The sequence below is a fragment of the Balaenoptera acutorostrata genome, chromosome 9, assembly GCF_949987535.1.
Source record: "Balaenoptera acutorostrata chromosome 9, mBalAcu1.1, whole genome shotgun sequence".
Lineage (NCBI taxonomy): Eukaryota > Metazoa > Chordata > Mammalia > Artiodactyla > Balaenopteridae > Balaenoptera > Balaenoptera acutorostrata.
Genome location: NC_080072.1, coordinates 55,259,190 through 55,284,783, shown reverse-complemented (window position 1 = coordinate 55,284,783; position 25,594 = coordinate 55,259,190). Strand labels below are relative to the sequence as shown.

The 25,594-nt window shown below is 48.7% G+C and overlaps 1 protein-coding gene across 1 annotated transcript in view; it reads right to left on the bottom strand.

The window, feature by feature from the left end:
• Positions 1-9,510: 9,510 nt before the first annotated feature.
• DGAT2 (diacylglycerol O-acyltransferase 2) overlaps positions 9,511-25,594 on the bottom strand; it is a 32,360-nt gene continuing 16,276 nt past the window's right edge. Inside the window, exons 3-8 of the mRNA XM_057552028.1 lie at positions 21,226-21,333; positions 20,762-20,832; positions 14,387-14,591; positions 13,632-13,806; positions 12,606-12,808; positions 9,511-10,883 (exon numbers count right to left, since the gene is read on the bottom strand). Of these exons, the coding sequence (XP_057408011.1) occupies positions 10,729-10,883; positions 12,606-12,808; positions 13,632-13,806; positions 14,387-14,591; positions 20,762-20,832; positions 21,226-21,333 (917 nt within the window). The 3' untranslated portion in view covers positions 9,511-10,728. The remainder of the gene's footprint in view (positions 10,884-12,605; positions 12,809-13,631; positions 13,807-14,386; positions 14,592-20,761; positions 20,833-21,225; positions 21,334-25,594) is intronic.

The following is a 25,594-nucleotide window of genomic DNA, read 5'->3' as shown; positions in this document are numbered from 1 at the left end:
CTCACCCCTAGGGATATGGCAGAAAACTGAAATAGTCTGCTGAGTAAGTGTTCAATAAATTCTACCTATCATTATTTTTTTTTCTTTTTCATTTTTGTTTTTTTGTTTGTTTGTTTGTTCCTTTGGCTGTGTTGGGTCTTTGTTGCTGTGCACGGGCTTTCTCTACTTGCAGGGAGTGGGGGCTACTCTTCGTTGAGGTGCACAGGCTTCTCATCATCATGGCTTCTCTTGTTGCAGAGCACGGGCTCTAGGCACGCAGGCTCAGTAGTTGTGGCTCACAGGCTTGGTTGCTTCACGGCATGTGGGATCTTCCCGGGCCAGGGCTCGAACCCGTGTCCCCTGCATTGGCAGGCGGACTCTTAACCAATGGCCACCAGGGAAGTCCCTGTGCCAGGCATTGTTGTAAGCAGTTCATGTGTACACTCACCACAGTGCTGGAGATTAGAGAGCTAAAGCAAGAGTTCTGTCACCTGCCCTAGGTCACATGTTTTGAGTTTTAAGCTGGGGTTTGAAAGTAGTCTAACTCCAATGTTGTTAATCTTACGTTTTACTGCCTCTAATTAAAGAGTATTATAGCGTATATTTTAAATTTTATTTATAGAGTGAAGTCATGTTTTTCTCAGAATATATTTCTATATCATATACAGGAAATTTAAAAAATATATCATTTGTGTTTAATCAGAGGAAAAAATACTTTGTATTGGTTTTCATCAAAAGTAATTAGAAATCTCAAAAATCATTTGGTATTTTACAAATGAGAAAAGGTGCTTTTTAAATGTGCGTAAGGGCACTGTAATGTTATGTAAAAAGTGTAGGAGATACAATTGTGTGTATGCATGATAAAATATGAGCTGAAAATACACAAACCAAAACTCCCTAAGCAATAAGTGGTGAAAAATAGCTTGAAAAGAGTTTACAAGGAAGAAAAACAGGATTACGCAAAAGAAGTTTAGAATATATACGGGGCAGAAGTTTGTCATAAAAATTGTGGTTGAAGCCAAGGGGTGGGGGAAATTCCTATTTTTCTCCTCCTAGTGATCCCATTATAACCCATTAAATGAGAATTTCTTCCACCTTCTCCGAAGTATTAGAAAAAAGCGTCAGATTTGCAGCCTACCCCAAGTAAAGTGAAATGTTTCACGGATGAGAAGACCAGACTCTGGCACAACCCCTCTAAAAGATTGAAGGTCACTGTTTGTATTCGTTTAAGCCATAAACTGGCTGGCTTAAAACAGCAGAAGTTTATTCTCTCATAGGTCTGGAGGCTGGAAGTCCAAAATCAAGGTGGTGTTAGGGCTACACTCCCTCAAAGACTCTTAAGGAGAATCCTTCCTTGCCTCTTCCAGCTTGTGGTGGTTCCAGTTGTTCCTTGGCTTGTGGCTATATAACTCCAGTCCCTGCTTCCTTAACATGGCCTCTCCCCTTTCCCTGTGTCTCTCCTTTCTTCTACTTTTAAGGACACTTGTCATAGGATTCAGGGCCCTCCCAGATAATCCAGGATTATTTCATCTTGGGATCCTTAATTATATCTGTAAAGACTTTTTCCAAATAAAGTCACATACACAAGTTCCAGGGATTAGGACATGTCCATATTATTTTGTGGGTCAGCATTTAACCCATCACACCATTCCTATGTATGGCCTGCCCCTCTTTTCTCTCAGGCCAGCCTGCCCAAAAGATGGAGAAATTAAGTTGGTATTAATCTAAACTAGATAGTTTTAAATTAAGATGTTAGTTGTAATCTCCAGAGTAACCATGAAGAAAATAACTCAAAAATATACAGTAAAAGAGAATTAAAATAATATATTAGAAAATACATGTTTAACACAAAGGAAGGCAGGGATGGAAGGGGAGAAAGAACAACAAAATGACAGATGTAAATCCTACCTTAGTAATTGCATTAAATGTAATTAATGCTCCAATCAGAAGGCAGAAAGTAGAAGTACTGTATGTATTTTTAAAAAGTCCAACACTATTATGTCTACAAAAACACACTCCTTATTTAAAGACACAAATAGGTTGAAAGGGAAAGGATAGAAGATATTCCATGCAAATGGTCACCAAGAGAGAACTGGGGTGCCTATATTATACTAATACAGGCCACACAAAACAGATTTTAAGACAAAAATTGTTACTAGAGATAAAGACATTTTATAATGATAAAAGGGTGACTTCATTAGGAAGATATAAAATTATAAACATACGCACATAACAGCAGAGTCCCAAAATATATGAAGCAAAACTTGCAGAATTGAAGGGAAAAATAAACAGTTCAACAACAATAGTTGGTTACTTCAATACCCCACTTTCAGTAATGGATAAAACGACTAGGCAGAAGATCAACAAGGAAAAGGAGACTTGAACAACACAATAAACCAACTTGACCTAATAGATATCTAATCTATAAAACATTCCAACCAACAAAAGCGGAATACATGCTTTTCTCAGATGCACATGGAATGTTCTCTAAGACAGATCATATGTTTGGTCATTAAAAAAGCCCCAATAAATTAAAAGGGATTGAAATCATACAAAGTATGTTCTAAGAACATAATGAAATGAAATTAGAAATAAATGACAAAAGAAATTTGGAAAAATAGCAGATACATGGAAATTAACCAACATACTCTTAATAACCATGGGTCAACAAAGAAATCAGAAGATAAATTATAAAAAACTTTGAGATGAATGAAACAAAAACACAACACACCAAAACTGTGGGATGCAGCTAAAGCAGTTCTTAGAGGGAAACTTATAACTCACCCGTATTAAACAAGAAAAAAAAAATCTCAAATTAATAAACTAAACTTCCACCTTAAAGACACTGGAAAAAGAAGAGCAAACTAACTCAGAGGAAATACTAGAGGAAAATATGCTAAATACGTTTACACAAAGCACAAATAAGTGACATAAAAAATAGAAAAAGAACAGAGAAAATCGGTGTAACCAGATGACTCTTTGAAAAGATCAATTAAATTGACAAATCTTTAGCTAGACTGATCAAGAAAAAAAAGAGAGAAGCCTCAAATTACTAAAATCAGGACTGAAAGCGAGGACATCACTACCAGCCTTTCACAAATAAAAAGGATTGGAAGGGAATCTTATGAACAATTGTATAACAGATTAGATTATCAAATGAAATGGACAAATTCCTAGAAACACACAAACTACCAAAACTGATTCAAGAACAAAAAGAAAATCTAAAGAGATCTATAACAAGGAGAGTTTAAATTAGTAATCAGAAACTTTCCACAAAGAAAAGCCTAGGCCCAGATGGCTTCAGGGGTGAATTCTACCAAATATTTAAAGAAAAATTAACATCAATCCTTCACAACTCTTCCAAGAACAGAAGAAAAGACGTCCCAAATCATTCTATGAGGCCAGCATTACCCTGATACCAAAATCAGGCAAAGACAAGAAAACTACAGACCAATATCCCTTATTCATTATAAATATAGACATAAAAATCTTCAACAATATACTAGTGAATCAAATACTAGTGAACTAAATCCAAACATATAAATTTTTTTTTACCAAGAATGCAAGATTGGTTTAGCATACACAAATCCATTAATGTAATACACCATATTAATAGAATAAAGGACAGAAACTATATGATCATCTCAGCAGATGCAGAAAAAGCATTTGACACAAACAAGTTCCATAAAGTTGCAAGATACATGATCAATACGCAAAAACCAATTGTATTTCTATACACTAACATGGCAATCTGAAACAAAATTAGGAAACTATTCCATTAACAATAGCATCAAAAAAATAAAATGCTTAAGAATAAATTTAACAGAAGTGCAAAACTTGTACGTGGAAAACTACAAACACCATTAAAGGAAGTTAAAGAAAACCTAAATGAATGGGAAAACATCCAGAACACTTAATATTGTTAAAATGGCAACATTCACCAAATTGATCTGTCGCTTCAAATGCAACGTCTATCGAAACCCTGGCTGCCTTTTTGGCAAACATTAACAAGCCAATCCTAAAATTCATATGGAAATGCAAGGGACACAGAATAACCAAGACAATCTAAAAAAGAACAAAGTCGGGACTCACATTTCCCGATTTCAAAATTTATTACAAAGCTAATCAAGACAGTGTGCTACTAGAGTAAGTATAGAAATAGAGATGAGTGGAATAGAACTGAGAATCCAGAAATAAACCCTTACATTTATGATCAATTGATTTTGGACAAAAGTGCCAAGACAATTTTATGAGGAAAGAATGGTCTTTTCAGCAAACGGTGCTGGGATAACTGGATATCCAAAAGAATGGAAATGCAAAAGAATGAAGTGGGACCCTACCGCAACCATACACAAAAATTAACTCAAAATAGTCCAGATGGGCTTCCCTGGTGGCGCAGTGGTTAAGAATCCTCCTGCCAGTGCAGGGGACACGGGTTCAAGCCCTGGTCCGGGAAGATCCCACATGCCGCGGAGCAAATAAGACCTCAAGCCACAATTACTGAGCCCGGGTGCCACAACTACTGAAGCCGCATGCCTAGAGCCTGTGCTCCGAAACAAAGAGAAGCCACCGTAATGAGAAGCCAAGAAGCCTGTGCACCGCAACGAAGAGTAGCCCCCGCTCACTGCAACTAGAGAAAGTCCGTGCGCAGCAGCAAAGACCCAACACAGCCAAAAATAAAATAAATAAAATAAATAACTTTATTAAAAAAAATAGTCCAGAGATCTAAATGTAGCAGCTAAGAACTCTAAAACGTTTAGAAGAAAACATAGGAGTAAATCTTTGTGACCTTGGATTAGGCTGGGGCTTTCATATCTAAGAAGCCTACACACTACAAAAACAAAAAACAAAAAACCTAGATAAATTTGATTACACCAAAATTAAAAACTTTCATGCTCCAAAGGACAAATGGTACATGATTCATGAAACATGCTACATCACAGACACACCTCGAAAACTTTATGCTAAATCTAAGAAGCCAGACACGAAAGGCCACCTATTGTATAATTCCACTTGTAGAAAATGTCCAAAATAGGAAAATTCATATAGACAGACAGTAAGTTAGTGATTAGTTTTTAGCCAGGGCCTGACGGGAAGGGTAATGAGGAATAACTGCTAACTGGTATGGGATTACTTTTGGTGGTGATGAGATTGTTCTGGAATTAGAGAGTGGTGATTGATGCACAACTTTGCGAATATACTAAAACCCGCTGAATTATATACTTCATTTTTTTTTAATTTATTCCTTTTTTTTGAATTTTTTGAATTTATTTTTTTATACAGCAGGTTCTGATTAGTTATCTATTTTATACATATTAGTGTATACATGTCAATCCCAATCTCCCAATTCATCCCACCACCACCACCATCCCCCCCCACTCCCCCCTTGGTGTCCATACGTTTGTTCTCTGCATCTGTGTCTCTATTTCTGCCTTGCAAACCAGTTCATCTGTACCATTTTTCTAGATTCCACATATACGCGTTAATATACGATATTTGTTTTTCTCTCTCTGACTTACTTCACTCTGTATGACAGGCTCTAGGTCCATCCACGTCTCTACAAATGGCCCAATTTCATTTCTTTTTATGACTGAGTAATATTCCATTGTATATATGTACCACATCTTCTTTATCCATTCGTCTGTCGATGGACACTTAGGTTGCTTCCATGTCCTGGCTATTGTAAATAGAGCTGCAATGAACATTGCGGTACATGACTCTTTTTGAATTATGGTGTTCTTGGGGTATATGCCTAGTAGTGGGATTGCTGGGTCATATGGTAGTTCTATTTTTCGTTTTTTGAGGAACTTCCATACTGTTCTGCATAGTGGCTGTATCAATTTACATTCCCACCAACAGTGCAAGAGGGTTCCCTTTTCTCCACACCCTCTCCAGCATTTGTAGTTTATAGATTTTCTGATGATGCCCATCCTAACCGGTGTGAGGTGATACCTCATTGTAGTTTTGATTTGCATTTCTCTAATAATTAGTGATGTTGAGCAGCTTTTCATGTGCCTCTTGGCCATCTGTATATCTTCTTTGAAGAAATGTCTATTTAGTCTTCTGCCCATTTTTTGATTGAGTTGTTTGTTTTTTTAATGTTGAGCTGCATGAGCTGTTTATATATTTTGGAGATTTTGTCCACTGATTCATTTGCAAATATTTTCTCCCATTCTGAGGGTTGTCTTTTCGTCTTGTTTATAGTTTCCTGTGCAAAAGCTTTGAAGTTTCGTTAGGTTCCATTTGTTTATTTTTGTTTTTATTTCCATTACTCTGGGAGGTGGGTCAAAAAAGATCTTGCTGTGATTTATGTCAAAGAGTGCTCTTCCCATGTTCTCCTCTAAGAGTTTTATAGTGTCTGGTCTTACATTTAGGTCTTTAATCCATTTTGAGTTTATTTTTGTGTGTGGTGTTAGGAAGTATTCTAATTTCATTCTTTTACATGTAGCTGTCCAGTTTTCTCAGCACCACTTATTGATGAGACTGTCTTTTCTCCATTGTATATCCTTGCCTCCTTTGTCATAGATTTGTTGACTGTAGTATATACTTTAAAAGGATGGGCTTTATGATACGTGAATTATATCTCAATAAAGCTTTTATTTAAACAAAAAAATAAGGAAGACTGGCCACTTTGCTGCAGGAACAGTGAGCTGGAGAGAGGCCTGGAAACAGGGAGCTCAATTTAATAGGTCCGGGAGACTCAGTAAGGGTATGATGATGATGATGATGATCACAGCTATTATTTCCTGTTGAGAGAGCTGGATGAATACATTTTACTTTTATATCATATATTTAGATACCTACTATCTCATTTACTCAGGAATATAGATTATTCCCATTTACAGATGAGGAAGCTGAGGTTCAGAAAGGTTAAGTGACATGATAATGCAGCTGGTAAGGGCAGTGTCACAGGCTGGATCCCACACTCATTCGTATACTTTATCAGGGATGAGAAAGGAGGGAATGATTTGAGAGACAAAAATGTCAGCATCAGCATCAGCAAGCAGCTATCGGAGTGGGGCAGGGAAGGGGGAGGAGAGACGAGCCCACCACGACTGGTGGCTGGTTGTGCTGATGGTGGGCAGTAGTGACATCTAGAACCTAGACAGGGAATATAAAAGGAGGCAAAGGTTTTTTAAAAGATAAGTGCTTTACGTTTCTGTCGCCCTTATTACATTTCAAGCACCTGAGAACAGGGGACATTCAATCTGGAAGCCCCTCATTCCCTGTCAAGAGGAGGAATTCGATGAGTGTTGATTTGCTGAGTAATTAGGGGCAAGTCTGTTGGCCTTTCTGTGCCAAGTTTCCCAGGAATTAGGAGGAATTGCTCACGGTGAATGCTAAATTTCTGTCTATCTCTGAGCTTTTGGGAGTCTGTGATTTTATTTATCTCTAGCTTCTAGCCCTGGGTAGGGGCTAGATAAGCGTCAAAATGTGAAAAGAAAGCTTAGGAAGCTACGCAGCGTTTGCCTCCAACCTATCCTCAGTGCCCCCTAGTGGCCATATCTGGGAACAACAAGCAGAATCATGGAACTGACCTTCAGGCTGAGACAGCAGCCCCACTCCCACCGTCCAAAGGCAGAGGGTCTTCTGGAAAAGGAGTTTCCAGTTCCCTCTCCGAAGGTAACAACTCCCAACCCAAGGCAATGTTCGTAGCATTTACCTAGAGTTGCCCACACACGGCTTAGAGCGAGGCATGCCTCTGCTCTGCACAGCTGGCTGCTAGACATGCTTGCTATTTGCAGGGGATCGGTTATAGAGCCCCCCACCCCTACTCCACTCCCCTCCCTCCAATGGATAACAAAATGTGAGGATGCTCAAGTCCCTCATATAAAATAGAGTAGTACAGTTGGCGCTATGCATCTGCAGATGCAAAACCCATGGATACAGAGGGCCAAACTTACGTTGCCCTGGGTGGCCCCTCCAAGATTTGGGGCCTGGTTATTGTTCCTGTTCTTAGGCAGAGATGGTGGAGTTCCCTGATGCACAGTAGGTATCCAATCTTCACAAAACTAATGCTGAGAATAATGGCCTATGTTTGTGGGTTGGCCTAGCTTAGCCTGGAGCCAGATGATGAGGGTCATGGCTGGCCTCAGGCTGGGGCTGGTATGGGGCTGAGATGCATCAGAAAACAGGCCTTTCCTCCATCCTAAAGGAAATGTCTGTCCTCTAACCTGGGCTCTGTGGCCTGAGGCCTAAGACCTGCTTGGAGCTACAGAATCTAGCCTCTGTTGGCCTCCAGGGCACCTCTTCTCTGCCCTGCCTTCCTCTCCACCGAAAAACTCTGGAGAAGCCAGCTCCCTGCCCTTCCACGGGAAGCCCCACTGCAGACCTCTCTACCGCCACCTCTCAGTGGTTCAAATCAGCAGCCTCCCCAATTTGCACTTGCTGCTCTGCCCTTCAACTCCTTCCTGGCAAATTTCTAGTCACCCATTGAGTCCCAACTCAGGCTGGGGCCCCAGATCAATGAGGCACCCCAGGTTGGATTAGGGGCCTCTCCGTCACAGCTCTGACCACCTGCATATCCTCAGCTGTTTCCAATGTTTGTTTCTGCTCCCACGCAGCTAGCTCACATCTTCTGGCACAGAGGAATGGTCCGTGAGGTGAATGGTAAAGACAGGCATTAGGTAATGGAAAGTGGGAAAGTCACTTTAGTCTCAGGTGGGAAGGGTTCCCCCAGGTACTTGGTACTCATTGAACTGAATGGAATTAGAACAGAGAGAGGTGGCATGTTGTGAGATCCAGGTGTGGTATGAAATCACTAGAGTGATAGCAGGCCAGGCCTCCCTCTTTGTGGTATAACTGAGGCCAGGGGCGAGGAACATGGTTGAGTGATCCATATGGACCTTTCTAGCCCAGCTATTCCAGGACCTTACAGCAGGACAGTAGCCTTCACCACAGGTGGAAGGCAGCTGTGAAGGGGCTCCAGTGAGCCCTGCCTCCTGGTATTCACTCTGTGTGTAATCCTCAAGAGTGTGAGCCGGACCTAGTGACTTGCATCTAATGAAGAGAATATGGCAGAAGGGATAGGTTGTCACTTCCAAGATTAGGCTATAGAAGACTGTGGTTTCTGTTTGTACTCTCTCTGGTTCTTCTTGCTTACTCTCTCTGATGCAGCCAGCTGCCACGCTGTGAGCTACTCCACAGAAAGGCCCGTGTGGCAAGGAACTGGGAGTGGCCTCTGGTCAAAGCCAGTGAGGAGGTGAATCCTGACAACAGCCAAAAGAATGACCTTGGAAGTGGATCCTCCCCTGTCAAGCCTTGGGATGATCGCAGCCCGGCTGATACCTTGATTGCAGCCTTGTGTGAGACCCTGAAGCAGAGGGCCCAGCTAAGCTGTACCTTGATTACTGACCCTCAGAAAGTGGACACTGTTGTTTGCAGCTACTAAGTTCTGTCTTTTTTTTTTTTTGGCTGCGCTGCAGTGGCATGTGGGATCTTAGTTCCCCAGCCAGGGATGGAACCCGTGCCCCTTGCATTGGAAGCGCAGAGTCTTAACCACTGGACTGCCAGGGAAGTCCCAACAGCCACTAAGTTTTGCAGTAATTTATTACACAGCAATTAATAACTAATACACCACACAGGGTTATGTGGGCCAAAGAAGCAAGGGGGAGAGGGCTCAGCAGGCAGCCCGGTGGGGGCGGTGGTCTCCCCAAGTGTCAGCGGCAAGATGCAGATGTGGCCCCTGCAATAACTCATAGAGGACACTCACTTTCATTTATTCATTTAGGAATATACAAAAGTCTGAACATGGTATAATGATCTCATCAAGAGAAAACAGAATACACGAAGGACTAGATTTCCTCCCTGGCCCCCTCTCAGAAAGGCACAAATATATGAGGTTTGGGTTCGGGGAACTTCTGTTCTGGACCAATCTGCTGCTCAGAAGGCCAGGTCCCTCTGTAAACAGGAAATGGGACCCCTTCCCCACAACCACTACTGAGGGTGTGGGTTAAGCAAACCGAGGCCACTGAGAAGTATGTGATTTAGGCCAATGCAGGGTCTGTGCTGGGTCCATGTCGTCAGCTCCCTGAGGAAAACCAGCACTCCAACCAGAACGTGGTGGGGCTTGATAATCCAAGACATGATTAAACTGGACAGCGCCATTCCCCAGCCTGGGATCACCGCCACCTCCGTCCTCTCTCTGGAGGCCAGTCCAGGCTCAGATTTCAGAGACTGGGGCCGTGGGGGGTGGCAGAAAGGAGAATTGAGCTTGAATATTCCAGATGTTGATCCCTGAGCTCTTCAAAACGGGGACCCCTGTTCCCTCTGAGTCTTCCCCTTGGCAGAAGCAGCTGGTCCTGCAGTCAAGCGTGGGGTAGCTGGCCATAGAGATGTTTGTATTAGAGGAAGCTTCTGGCCCCTCATCCCCCAGGGACAAAGGGCAAAGAATCTAACTGGCCTGAGTCACGAATGGCTGTCCCTCTTCCCCAGTTAACCAGGACTGAGTTTCTCTGTAATTTTGGGAAGCGGAGAAGAGGGGTTGGCTGAGAAGCCATAAAGGCCCAGATAGGTCAGTCACCACCTAGAGCAGGACAAACTGGAAGTGAAAGAGCTTGAAATATTCACTTTTTCCTTCTTAAAAAAGACCTAACATTGTAATGGTTTAACAAAATTATTATAATTTCTTTTAAATAACCCACAGACACCCATGACGCTTCCACATTTACAGAACAAAAAGCACTAGAGAACTTGGTAGAAAACGATTTGCAGCTGGTTCCTCCCAGAAGCTGGCCCCTGCGGACAGGCTCAGTTCACTTCCAGGACCTCGGTCTCCAGGAGGCCGAACTTGGTCTTGTGCTGGTCGAAGAGCTTCACCAGGGCTTCCACGTACATGGCGTGGTACAGGTCGATGTCCTGCTGGGTCGGGTGCTCCAGCTTGGGGGTAGTGATGGGCTCACCCACTGCAGGGATGGGGCAGAGGCCTCTGGTTAGTCAGTGCCATTCGGCCCACCCTCCCTGGGCATCCACCACAATGCCGATGGTAGCGACCCTGCGCTACTTGCCAGCCACCTGTCAGGAATCGTGCTGAACGTGCTCCATTTCAGGTTGTCCCTTTTATAGGTGAGAAGACTGGGGCCCAGGGGTATGGGAAGGGACCTGCCCAAGGCCACATAGCCACTAAGCAGCAGGTAGGATCAAGTCCAGCTGTACCCACAGTACTCAGCTGGGAGCTCCTGTGAGAGGTGTGGGACCAGGTAATGGCTTTGCTTTTGCCCTGCTCTGGGCACGTCACTTCACCTCTCTGCGCCTTAGTTTCCTCACCTATCACATGGGGATCCTTCCTTATAGGGCTATGCCACAGCAGTGAAAACCCAGAATCCTAACCACTAGGACACCAGGAAACTCCCCAGTTTTCCATTCTTAAGGTGAGGAGCAAACTCCTTCACACTGTCCACTAGACCCTGTCCCTCTCCAGCCACCCTGTGCATGGAAATGTCCCTGCTGCCTCACAGACATCAGACCTGGTACAGGATTTGTGTATAACAAGAGTCAAGGGTGAGTCTGGGTCGTGTGACCTAAAATGCAGGAAGTTGATCTCTCTGGAAAAAGTACAAAGCAAAACATCTGGCCCTGATAAGAACTCAAAGTATCTATGTGAGCTTTGGCCCCTGAAGTCCATGGCTTGCGGCCTCCATGCTCTTATGTGATCTCTAGATTGTGAACCATTAACAGATACACACAGACACACATACTCCTACAATAGATAATTCTTTGCAATCCTCTAAATTGTCTCATATGAACGCAAAACAACACAGCTGGGGGCGAAGTGCAGCCAGTTTTTTTGCTACACTTCTCACAGGCTTCTGCTCCAGTCATATTGATTTGCACCTGTTCCTCAAAAATCTATACAGTCTCGCTGCGGGAACCTCATTTAGGCTATTGTTTCTGACAAAAAGTCTCTTCTTCCCCTCTTTTTCAGGATAATTCCTGTTCAGCTAATAGTGTAAGTCACAGGGACTTCCCTGGTGGCGCAGTGGTTAAGAATCCGCCTGCCAATGCAGGGGACACGGGTTCAAACCCTGGTCCGGGAAGATCCCACATGCCGTGGAGCAGCTAAGCCCGTGCGCCACTGCTACTGAGCTCGTGTGCCACAACTACTGGAGCCCGCGTGCCTATAGCCCATGCCCCACAACAAGAGAAGCCACCATAATGAGAAGCCCATGCACCACAACGAAGAGTAGCCCCCGCTCGCCGCAACTAGAGAAAGCCCGTGCGCAGCAACGAAGACCCAACACAACCAAAAATAAAAAAATAAATTTATAAAAAAAAAAAAAGAGTCACCTCCTCCCTGGGGTCCATTATGACCCTCCAGAGCACCCTGCACGTCCTCCTCACACCCCTTATTGGTCTTTGCTGTAAGGGGGTCTTCCCTGATAGACTTGGGCTCTGAAAACACAGAATTGCTGAGTCCTGTTTTATCATCTAGCACAGCTTAGCTCGTGGTAATGGAACTATCCCCCTATCCCCCTCCCCCAATGATCATTCCCATCAGCACCCAAACAGGTCCACGTCCTCATGGTTCAGAGCATGGACATCAGAGCCAGGGATGGGTTTGAATCCTAACTCTGCCACTAAACTAGCTGCGGCACCCGAGTTCAGGGTCTGGAGGAAGGGGGGCTCACCCACGGTGGTGATGGGCTTGGAGTAGGGCACCAGCCCCCAGGTGTCGGAGGAGAAGAGGCCTCGGCCATGGAAGATGCACGGGGCGAAGCCAATGTACTTCTGGAACTTTTTCTGGACCCATCGGCCCCAGGAGCCCTCCTCAAAGATCACCTGCTTGTACACCTCATTCTCCCCGAAGGAGTAGGTGGGAACCAGGTCGGCTCTGGAAGGGAGAGGCCAGGGTCTGTCATAGCCCAATCACTGGCTTCAGTTCCTCCTGGCAGCCCTAGAGGCCCCAGACACCAGCCAAACTCCCCTCCGTCAGGTGTGTACAAGAATCACCCGGGGGACCCCAAACCACATGTCGCCTCCCTGCCAGATGGGGACAGGCCCTCTGCCCCTGTTAGTGACTGGGGAGCATGTCAGGGCTTTACAATGTGGCCCTGACCAGGTCACTATAGCTTCACTCAGTTTTCTCAAATGGAAAATGGGGATGGCATCCCTACAGGATTTTGCAGGAGAATCAAACGGGACTGTAGAAGTAAATGCACTTTGTCCAGTGAAATGTGCTGAACAGGTGGCTATCCAGAATGTACCCCTAGAAAAGGTCAGAGAAATCCAAGCTGCCTAGCTCCTCTCTGCCTGTCCTCAGGGTTACCCCTCCAAGAAGGCTTCCTTGATATTTCGGGCCACAACATCCTCCTTCCTGGCCTTCCGCTCTCCTAGCTGCATGACACGCTCTGGCCCTGGGGCACAGCGCTGCCTCTGGGCGTGGCTGGCCTCTCAGCCCACCTGCCAGGGCCCAGGAGACCCAGACTGCATCTCTGCCCGCTCAGCCGCCCTGCCTGAGCTTGGGCAACCCTGGCCTGAACCTCTGGGCTCCAACGTCCCCTTCCCCACAGGATAGCTAACCCCCTTCTCTGCCTTCCTGGGGTCTGGGTTCTGCCTTCAGGAGGCAAGGAGCGGCTGCCCTGGGCTGCAACAGCGCAGAGCTGTTGAGGGGTGTGTGCATGCGTGTGCACACACGTGTTCTGGGAGGCACTCACCCATGGCGCAGGGCCAGTTTCACAAAGCCCTTGCGATTGCGCAGGGTGACTGCGTTCTTGCCGGGCATGGAGCTCAGGGACTCGGCCGCGCCCCCCACCACGATGATGATGGCATTGCCGCTCCCATTCTTTGAAAGCAAGTAGTCTATGGTGTCCTGGTTCACAGGGCAGATGCCTGGGGAGTGGAGGGGGGACACACAGTCAGGGCTGCCCATGGATGCACTCCCTACCCCCTGCACATGGTCAAATATAGACAGAGCCGTGTGCCTGGGTCCCAGACCTAACCCAGCCACTTAGAAGTATGGCCCCACGTAAGCCATTCTTTTCTCTGAGCCTCAGCTTACTTATCTGTAAAGTGGGGACAATGACACAAGGTTGTTTAGGGAATGCATTCATTTGGCAAATGTTCCCTGAGGTCCTAACTGTGTCATGCTGGTGCCAGGTGCTAGGGAATCCCAGTAAGTCAGGCTGGTGGGGATCAAGGTGGGTGGAGAATGAGAGTCATGGACGATGATTAAGTCGTGCAAAGGGCAGCACAGGGGCTGGGGATGCCCAGAAAAGGGGTCAGAGAAGGCTTCCTAGGGAAGATGTTATCCTAGTTGAACCCTTGTATGAACAGCTCTCCCACTCAGCCCTGACCCACTGTGCCTCAGCAGGCCACATCTCCAACACAGGACCAGGCACCAGGACACAGTGGGTTGGCTTTCTGGCCAACGGAGTGGCTCAGGCAGGGGCACGCAGAGGTGGATTCTCACCTCCAGACATCAGGTACTCCCGCAGCACTGGCATCCGGAAGTTGCCAGCCAGCGTGGCCAGGTAGGGCCTTATGCCGGGGAACTTCTTGCTCACTTCTGTGGCCTCCGTGCTGAAGTTGCAGAAGGCACCCAGGCCCATGATGCCATGGGGGTGGTATCCAAAGATGTAGTTCCTGGTGGTCAGCAGGTTGTGTGTCTTCACCAGCTGCAGGGAAGACCTCAGGTCAGAGGAAGCTGGCCAGGAGAGGAGTACTGGGGTACACCCAGAGGTAGGGGAGGCACTAGATGTGCCCTGGCCCCTGGAAGCCTGGGCCTGAAGGACTGGACTGACTCTTTCCTCCGACCTCAGACTCTCATCACTGGGGTCTCAGTGCCGGGTACTTGGAAGTCACCATTTGGACTTCGAGTCCCTGGGAAGGGGGTGGGAAACTTTCTCCCTCATTCCCCTTATTTCTCCAGCCGAACACACCAGGTCCTCTTAATTGCACTCTGCCAGCCTCCTGCATTCCCTCCCTCTGGGCCCATCCTCCTCACCACAGCCAGAGTGATTGCTCTAAAACCCCAGTGCAACTCCTGTCACTCTCAGATAAAGAGGGATGTCCAGCTTCCATTGGCATAAAGTCCAAGTCCCTTTCTTTGGCCAGAGAAGGGACAGTGCATCTGGCCTGAATGGAAACCTCCTTCCAGGCAGCCAGACTCAGCTCAGGCTCTGATGCAGGAAGCAGAAGGACAAGCCACAGCCCTTGTGCCAGCCACACTGGGGGCAGGGGAGGTCAGCTGTACAGCTGGAGTAGCTCACCTGCAGTGCTATCAACAAAGCTGTCCTGGGATGCTCTAAAGGATGATTGGCTTCCTGCCCTGGGACTGGTGGCTTGGACGGTGGGTTGGATGTTGCAAAGTTTCCCTAAACCCTGAGCAGCAAGAGGCACCGACCCAGTATTACAGGAAACATGATGGGATGGGGGGTACTAAGAGGGATGGAGAGCATGGGCATCTTGTTCAGAAAAACATCACTTTTTTTTAGGATTAGAAAACTAATGAATAATCAGAGAATTTTAAAACTATGGGAAAGTAGGAAGAAAATCCAAAGCGCCTGTCACACCTCCATCCAGATAAACCACTCTGACATGTTGAGCTTTTTTTCTACTTAAATAGACACATGTTCTTTTTTAAAAACCACAAAACTGAGGTCATATGGTTGATATGATTTTTAAATAATTACCTCCCAAGCATATCATAGCTATTTTTCCTTATCAGAATCCCTCAGTAACATGTCTTCTCATGGCTATGCTACATGGAATAGAACTGTAATCAAACCCTGACTGATGGGCCTTTAAAAAGCTTCTAAAATTTCCCTCAGAAATAATGCTTCCATAAATACCTTATTTTAGTCCTCATGTCTGCTTGCATTCTTGAGACAAACATCAAGAAAGACAGTTCCCGGGTCAAAGGGTATGACCGTTTTGGTCCGGTGGGCTGCCCTGCCTCTGGAGAAGTGGCACTGATGACATTCCCACCTGCAGTGCTTCAAGGTTCCCCCTGCCCTGCGCTGCTGCCAGCTGGAGCAGAGCCCCTGGCCACCGGCAGAATGTCAAGAGCCTGGGTTTTCTATGACTCCAGATTTGGGAACTCCCTGACTGAGGGGAGAACCTCGCACTCAGTTTGCGGGGGTGGGGTGCTGGTGGTTGGCGTCCGGGAAACTGAAATCTGAATCTTCAGGTGATGGAGGCCAGAAGGGGAGGGGAGTGAGGGTGGCTGGCACCCCTCCCAGCTCTGTAACTGCCAGTACGTGTGACTGTGAGGAAGACCCCCTGTGTCGTGCCCTGTTGCTTGGGGCATTTGTACTCTTTCTCCCGTTCTGCCTTTGGCGAGCAGATTAAAGCTGCTCAAAACCCCAAGTGATCCTTAGCTGCCCACCACATAAATGGGGAAGAGCAGCAGCTGAATCCACGGCCAGTGAGGTGGGGCAAGCCCAGCTCTACATGAGCTTCGAGAGGTGTTTGTTCTGAGGTTTTGCCGCAGAGAGCAGGTCTGCCCTACCGCATTAGCTCTCGGGAAAGCCAGAAGGAAAAAGCACCTTGTCCCGGTTTCCATGGGCGAGGAAGGCACTGAGGTGAGAGCGGAGGCAGCCAGTACCACGTTGGAAACTTGCTCCTGAGCTGATGGCTGGGCCTGGGAGCCCCCAGCACAGAATGGGGTGGAAGACCCCTGATCTGGGCCATTCCTTTGATTACAAGGTAGAGACTAAGACCTAGAGAAAGGAGTTGCTGCTTCCCCGGAGGTCACAGCAAATCATCCTCCACCTCTAGACCAGGCCACCCAGCTGTGCTTTTTCCTTGGACCTGGGATACAGATGGGCCACCTGGCGGAACCCTACCTAGCTCTTTAAATCATTTCCTCCCTCCCCCAAGCCTCTATCCGGTGGGACATTGGTTAAATGAGGTGCCGTGGGGCACGGTGCAGGTTGATGGCCCTTGGTGCAGCACCCAGAAAAGTACGGGCCTCAGATACGGCTTTGATCTGTCTTCATGCCACACTCCCCTCGCCATGGGTGGACAGAGTGTCCATTCAGGAGGGAGGAGGGAGGCCACTGCTGATGAAGGCTCTGTTGACATACCTGCTCTCGTGTCCCCTGACTGTTTACCCATGGCAAAGTCTCAGCCCGAGGGGTTGCCCAGGTCAGGCCCGCTGGCTGACATGAGCCTGGGACACATTCCTGGCAAGTTGCCCCTCCCACCCTGCCTCCCCGGGCAGGTAGGGTGTTCAGATAGCCTTGTCCCAGCCTGGCACCATACAGAGGAGGAAACTCAGAACCAGAGAGGAACGAAGACTCGCCTAAGCTTACACAGCAGGGCACCACGGCAGGGGAACAAAGGAATGAGAACACAGGCCCTGAAGCAGACACAGCCTTGGTTTCTATACCAGCCCTGCTACTGACTTGCTTTGTGACCTTGGGACAGTCCCTCCTCTCTGGGCCTCAGTAGGTCCATCTGTGAAATGAGGCAGATGGACAGATAGGTGACTGTAAGCTCAGAGGGTGTTTCCTAGTCTCTTCTCCAAAGATCCTGCCCATCTCTCAAGGAGAGGTGACCCGGGCACTGCCCACTCCTCTTCCAGGTAGCTGGTGGTCCTGGTGGCTGCTGTTAACACATGAGCCCCACCTCTGCTGGGAGAAGGGATGCTCTCTGGGCCAGCTGAGCTGCCCTGGTGGCAAAGAGCAAACAGCTTCACCAATAAGGGAGTGGGGAGGGGTGGGTGGGCACAGTTAGAAATCATTACCCAACCATTGGCAAGAGGCTGGGAAAAGCGGGTGGGGCAGGAGGGTCATACATGACTCCACAGAGCATCAGCCCTGACATCAGGTCACTAAGGCCAAACCCTCCATGCACAGAAGAGGAGCCTGAGGCCCCAAGGGCAGGGGCTTGGCCAAGGTCAACCAGCAGGCAAGAGCAGAGCCCAGGTTGAGGCATAATGCCTCAGGCCCAGCTTGGCTTTGGTCCTGGTGCCTAGGGGCCCTCCCAGGGCCAGCTCACACGTGTCATGTGGCTCGAACTCCCAGCTGTCTTCTTGGAACAGAGGTGAGATAAGGGACACGGGGTTTTGTTTTGGTTCTTTGGGAAGGGCAGAGATCAGTGGGGAAGGGTACCTGTCTGTCCCAGCACTGACCAACGGTCATCAGGTCATCCTGTTCTGGATGGGGGGAGCTATTGGCCTTGAAGAGGTTTCCTGAGGGGCAGGCCACTCTGGGGCCTGGCCCCCAAGGTAAGGGCCCTAGCAGAGAGAAAGAGTACATAATCCCTCACATCCAACCATAATTTACCACTTTTTATCATATGAACAGCTCCATTTTACAGATGAGGGTAATGAGGCTCAGTGAGCTTGAGAAAGCATGCCCACGGTCCCATGGGCAGAAAGTGACAGAGTCTACCAAGATCCATTAGAGGGTGAGCCCAGCCAAGGGCAGGGACCAGGGCTGACTCTTCTGTGTCCCCATGCCCTGCAGGAGCCCAGGAGTACACGGGGAGCAACAGTGCTGGCCAGTGAATAGAGTGACAGGGCAGGACCTCAACCCAGGTCTCCAACAGCAAAGCAGAGGGAGGAAGACCCATGGAGTGGGGCTCAATCCAGTGGGGAAATCTGGGATTGGATCTCTCGCAGAGAAACAGGCAGTAGGGATCCAGTGGGAAAGAACCTGGGGCCTGGATTCTAGTACTAGCCCTGGCATGGAGTTGCTGTGCAATTCGGACCAGTCCTTGCCCCTCTTTGGGACTCAGTTTGCTCACCTCCAAAATGAGAGGGTTGGGTCCTATGATGCAACACCCTCCCAGCAACAACCGCCTTGGATTCCTTGCAGCCAGAGAGATGGGGTCAGGGAAAGGGAGGAGCAGGGATCCTGACCCCAAAGGTCCTGGGAGAACTGGGATCAGGCTGGAATGGGCAGAGGGAGCTGGTCCTGTGAGTGCAGTGGAGAAATGTAGGGTTACCTGGCCACCTCCCCCAGGCAGCATGCCAGGATGTCTCAGTTGCTGACTCACAACAGCAAACATACACCACCCTGCGTCATTCACACTTCCGCACACACACGCGCTGCCTCCACTTTCAAAATTTAGTCCGGTGGGATCCAATCCCAGATTTCCCCACCGATTTCTGCCGGGTTACCTCAGCAGCTAGGGTGTGCCGGGGCTGGGGTGCTGAGTGAGCTGGCTAGGCAGGTCTTTCCCCTGCAGGGAAAACCTTCAGGATTCTGCCAGAGTTACCCACAATCCACCAGCGTCACCAACATGCACCAGGGCCCAGATGCCTCTGCCCTGCAAACCTAGCTTGTAGACCACCAGCAGGGGGTCTGGTAGAATGTAACTGAAAGCCAGACCAAGCCACTTTTTATCTTGTCAGGACCTTGAGTTTGGCCCCAGAGAAGACAGGTGCTCAGAAAACCAGTATGGGGGACCCAGAGCAGCTAGTGGTGCAGGAGGAAGGAAACCCAGAGATCAACTTGGTCTAAACCAGCTTCATATGGGGAGACTGCACCCTGGCTTCACCCAGGGTCAGACTGCACTGCTTTTCCTGCCTCCGTCCTCCAAGCCTGAGGGAAGCCTGAGGATTCGTCCAAGCTTGTTTCCTACAGCTCTGCTGCATAGGGACGCAACATGCTGTGGTGGGAAGAACCCAGACTCTGAGGCAAGACAGCAACTGGAATCTTGGCTCAACCCCCTATTAGCCTCATTCTGTTGTGCTACTTTCTGACCTTCAGTTTCCTCTTCTGTGAAAATGGGATAAAATTAATACCCGCCTTACAGGGTACTGTGAGGGTTAAAGGATAGACTCCTTGGGGAAAAGTGCTGGCTTCTAGAAGCCTCCCAATAAATGGAGATCCTCCCTCTCCGCTCCACCTCCTCACCATCTGCCACATCCCAGGCTTCTTCTCAAACTCAGGTGCTCTCATTGTTTTCCCTGACCCTTCAGTGCTACTTAGCTTCAGGACGGAGTTCCAGCAGCAGTGCCTCCAGAAGCCTTCCCCAAGCACTTCTGCAATTAGGGTCTCACTCTCCATTCAGTGCCCACCAAATTTTCTGGGCCCTAATTCCCATGGCCAGAACCCCCAGTGACCTACCCATGACTGACTGAGGGAAGTGATATTTCTGTAAGAGCTTCAGAAGGAAAGAAAGCCCCTCACACCTTTTGCTATCCTTGGTTCAGCCCAGATGAACTTGGACTACCTTTTTTTTTTTTTTTGGTTGCGCCTTGTGGCTTGTGGGATCTTAGCTCCTGACCAGGGATTGAACCCAGGCCACAGCAGTGAAAGTGCTGAGTCCTAACCACTGGACCACCAGGGAATTCCCAATCACTTCCATTTTAAGTTATGACTTTAATATTCACTGAAAGGCAGACAAGCAATGGCCATAATCTCTGCTATTATACCTGCTCCTTACATCACCCAGGATCTCAGTATCTGAAACACCTTTTAGATCCAAATGCTAGAACAACTCTTGTTTCCCCAAGGAATAAACAAACTTCTTCCTTTCTCAAAATGAGGACCAATAACGATCATGTTTCCCTTTTTGCCTTGGCTGCCAGGAAGCTCAGAGGTGACCATGAAGCTCAACCACTGCAACTCTGTTGACCCTTATGGGTGAAATACTTGTATATTTTCCCCAAAGTCCTGATTTTCCTTTTTACCTGTTATAGCATTATACGTATCCTAAATTGCCTCAAATCCTGCATAAAGTGGGGTAGAGTATCAACAGATGCTCATAGTGGGAGATGTCACATGGTTCAACCCAGCACATGTGGTCACTGTGCATGGGTGGGTTAAGGCTTGAAGTCAGATTTCCCATCCATTCCCACCCTCCCAAGATAACACCCACAAGTCTTTACCTGGATGGGAAAGTAGTCTCGAAAGTAGCGCCACACAGCCCAGTTTCGGACCCACTGTGACCTCCTGCCACCTTCCAGGGAACAAAATACAGTGTTGGGAAGGAGTAGGAGTGGGAGAGAGTGATGTTCAGGCAGAGCCAGTGTGAACCCCTGAGCTAGGGGACCAGCGCCCTATGCAGCATCCTCCTCCCTCCCCCTGGGCCCCTTTCCAAGTTCATTCCCTCACGTTTTGCAAACCCTGGATTGAGTGTGAGCTCCCGTGAGGACCACTATGTGACCTCAGAGCCACTATTAACCTCCCCCCTCACCCCCCATCCAGAACCACAGCCTGGCTTAGCCCAACGCTATTCACATAGTAGGTGCTAAGCAAAAAAGGGGCAGCACCCATGACGAGGAACTTCAGCTTGCGCAGGAGGGAGTGTCCCAAGGGTGAGGGGGTGGGGCAGGGCGACTTGTGCTCTTACCTTTCTTGGGAGTGTTCCAGTCAAACACCAGCCAGGTGAAGTAGAGCACGGCAACGAGCCAGCAATCGGTGCAGAACGTGTACATGAGGATGACGCTGCAGGCCACTCCTGGGGGGAGGCAGAAGGCTCCCGGTCAGGCCTGTCCTCCCTGGGTGGGCTCCAGTCCCCTCTGGGCAGGGGGTCACCACGTGATTGAGTGTTTACCATGGCACTAAGCTAGGCACAGCTGGGGCCCTGGGCAGAGGGGGCCCACAGCCACGGTGGGGGGTGGGGCGGGGGGGCAGGGGAGGAGCCGGCTCGCGGGGACTTGAGCCTCATCTCCTAGGCTCTGATGGGCTGTCCCGGCATCGAGGGGCACGTGGGCTCCATGTTGTCTGGGCAGCAGTGCCAGGGTGGTGGATGTCTTGTGAAGCTGTCCTTAGAGCTGTTCTTTCTGCCCCTCCTGGCATGTTCTCCCCACCCGAGTGCCCAGCATAGTGACTGTGGACGAAGGGAGGGACCTGCCAAGTGCCTCTATGTCTCAGGACTTGGGCCGAGTCACTGTCTCAAGTGTGGGGCAGCGTGACTTTTACCCCATTTTAGAGATAACACTGAGGCTCTAGGGGGAGGTAACTTGCCCAAGGTCATCCAGCAGAAATGAGGCAGAGCCAGGATTCAAACTCAAGTCTGGGGGGCTTCCCTGGTGGCACAGTGGTTGAGAATCTGCCTGCCAATGCAGGGGACACGGGTTCGAGCCCTGGTCTGGGAAGATCCCACATGCCGCGGAGCAACTAGGCCCGTGAGCCACAACTACTGAGCCTGCGCGTCTGGAGCCTGTGCTCCGCAATAAGAGAGGCCGCGACAGTGAGAGGCCCGCGCACCGCGATGAAGAGTGGCCCCCGCTTGCCGCAACTAGAGAAAGCCCTCGCACAGAAACGAAGACCCAACACAGCCAAAAATAAATAAATAAATAAATATTTAAAATAGTGTGAAAAAAAAAACAAGAAACAAAAAACTTTCCTTTAAAAAAAACAAAAAAACTCAAGTCTGACTATTAAGTCCAAAATCTGTACCAGGCTTTAGAGATTCACTAAACATTAGAAGCCCCAGACTGCTACTGAAGGGACCTGGGAGAGTGGGATTCCTGCCCCAGGAGGAGGGCTGGCCCCCTTCCAATATAACCAAGCACCAGGCAGTCTTAGGCCAAAGCCCAGAGCCCATCAGTCCCTCTCTCAAAACCCCCAGCGGGACACTTGAAGACTCCCTGGGGCCAGCTTCCAGTGGTCCCTTTATTCTGGGCCTGCTGGCCATAAGGTTGAATAACCTGGCACAGAAAGCCCTCATCAGAGCTTCTATCCTTCCAATTTTTACCGAGCCTTCAAGGCTAAGCTCAGACCTCACCTCAGGAACTGTTCTCCAGTATCATACTATCCTCCCACACGGACCTCTCATCTCTGAATTCTCCACACTAGGGGGGCCACATCTTCTTTGCCCCCTGTCACTTAGCACAGGACCAGGGGCAACAGGTACTCATGCTTGGGAAAAGCATGGCCTCTGTCCAGCATCCCCTCCACTGCCTAGGAAGGGAAGCCAACCCTGGTTGCACACCCTCTGGTGGGCGCTGCACTAGTCACGGGTGCTCTAGGGCTGCCTGGCTTTGGATTCCATGCTCTCTTCTTCCCACCGTGCTCAGCCTCCTCTGGTTTCCCGAGGGAGAGGGGAGGGCTGGACACAGACACTCTATGAGGCTAAGGGCAGGAAAATGGTGGTCCCTTGTCATCCACAACGCGGTCCTGTTCTAAGCCTCTGAGCTAGTCTCTCCCCAAGGTAGCTAAAAGTGGTACAACTATCTTGGGAGAGGCAGTGAACATAGAGTGGCCAGGTGTCCAGTTTTTCAGGACCAGCTTAGGAGTGTGATGTCACAGATAGGGAAGGTGCGTCTCTAGGGAAGCATTTGCAGCCTGTAAAACCCTGTTAAAGGCAAACTGTGAAGTACTTGAGGCAGCTTGGTGGATGGCTATGACTAAGTTAAGACCACTTACAAAGTCACTCACATTGTTGAGCAGTTTGCCTCTGGTCCCCATTCTTAGGCCTAGAAAAGGGGTCACAAGCCCCCTAGACTCCACAGGTATCCAAGCGCCTTCAGCAGCTAGATGTATGCTCCAGGTGGGCCCGGGAAGGGCCATGAGGTTCGGGCTAGGGTCTGAGCAGCCTGGAAACCTAGCTGCCATCAAACGCCTAACTCTGGCTGAGGGGTAGCGGGATCAGAGGGGGCAGAGCCCCAGGCTGCACTGCCCAGATGTCTGGGCTCTCTGGGAAGGTGGGAGTCCCTACCCACTGTCCTCACTCTGGTGCTAAGGCAGCCTGGGAGGAGGAAAGAGAACAGATGGAGAGTCCAGAGAGTGCATTCTAGTTCTGGACTTTCTCAGCTGGGGGGCCCCGCTCCCTCTCACCCCTGTGTGTCCACAGCCCCTATCATCTGGCTCATTGTTATCTGCGTCCCCCATTAGACTCCTTCCAGCAGACGGCCCTTCAGCCCCTGAGCTCCTTGGGAGCTGGAACCAGGTCAGATGAACATCTCCAGCCCTAGCAACCAACACAGGAAAGGTTTATTGAGCAAAAATGAATTAAAACCACCAAACAACCTGCCTTTCTCAGAGTCTAATCCCAGTCCTCTGAACAGTGGGCTCCTTGATCTACCCCTGGGTCATGCGGCTGCAGCAGGAACCAGCCCCCCTGGGGCCAGGAGATGCAAACAACTTCTGGTTCCACATGCAGAAGGTTCAGGACCCACCTTTACAATCACCCCACCCCACACATCATGGTCAAGCTCGTGATTCACAACTCTGCTCCCCAAGGCCCGTTAGCGGGCAGCCTATGGCTGCTCACTGCAGGGACGCAGCAGTGGAGCCCAGGAAGAGCATGGACACGCTCTTCCATGAAGCCGGGGCCCTGCCGCTCACTGGCCATGGCCCATCCCTGAGCCTTGATTTCCAACAGGGTATTGGGAGGATGACATGAGATAGTGTGTGAAGAGGACTTAACACAAAGATAAGTGTCCAACCTGGAGATCCATGGGCTTGGATGGGGAAAAAAACCAACATCTTAATTTTCACCCACCTCTTACAGAAATTTAATGTTTCCTTCATTTATGAATGTACCAGACCACAGCAGTCTTAGCAGCAGCCCCTGGAGGTAGTGACGCCAATAGAAACCAAAAATGTTTCCGTATCACATTTATGGCAGTTGGGGATATCTTGAAAAATCATTTATTCTCATCACTAAAGAATTATAGTGGGATTTCCCTGGTGGCACAGTGGTTAAGAATCCGCCTGCCAATGCAGGGGACACAGGTTCGGTCCCTGGTCCAGGAAGATCCCACGTGCCGCGGAGCAACTAAGCCCGTGCGCCACAACTACTGAGCCTGCGCTCTAGAGCCCACGAGCCACAACTACTGAGCCCGTGTGCCACAACTACTGAAGCCCACGTGCCTGGAGCCCGTGCTCCGCAACAAAGACAAGCCACCGCCATGAGAAGCCCGCGCACCGCAATGAAGAGTAGCCCCTATTCGCCACAACTGGAGAAAGCCTGCGCGCAGCAACAAAGACCCAACGTGGCTAAAAAAAAAAAAAAAAAAAAGAATTATAGTAATGATTATGCCTGCTGCTAGATCTTTTTATTTAACGTAATAACAAAAAAGAGTGTGTCACTATATGTGGAATTCGATGTCTTAATGTGTACATGTTTATATTTTAATACCATTGATTTCCTTTGAAATCCAGTGTACTTTGTAGTACACGTTTAAAGACTCTGAATAAGGTTTATAGTCTTTACCAGAATACCAGAGGGATCCGTGGCACAAAAAACGGAGGCGAGTCACTTTGTTCGAGAGGGAGGCCCACGGGGCCACAGCAGCCTTTGCAACTCCAGGCGAGCGCCTGCCAGTAGATTTGGGTGGCAGCGGGAGCGAGTGGCCAGGGCTGCTCAGGACAATAATTAGCAGCAGCTCAGCACACCTGCCCAACCAAGCAGGCCTGGATCCCACCTACACAAGGGCTCGGGAAGATGCTGGGCCGGTCTCCGGGCTGTGGTTAGGCTTGATGGATTATTAACCTACAGCTTGGGGCCAGTCCCTGCCGCATGCTGCATGGGTTGAGGTTCTACCAGCTGCTCAGCTCCCCATCAGCCAAGCTCTGACTCACTAAGACAGTGGGATAGTGGTGGCTTCTGGGTGCACATGGGGACTAAGGGAGCTGGTACAGCAGACTAGGCAGGGGCCTGGAGGCTGGAGTCCATGGGGTCTTGTTCTGGTCCCATTACTTCCTTCTCATGTGATTCTGGGCTAGGCTCTTCCCTCACTGGATCCCTGCTTCTTATCTGAAAATGGAGG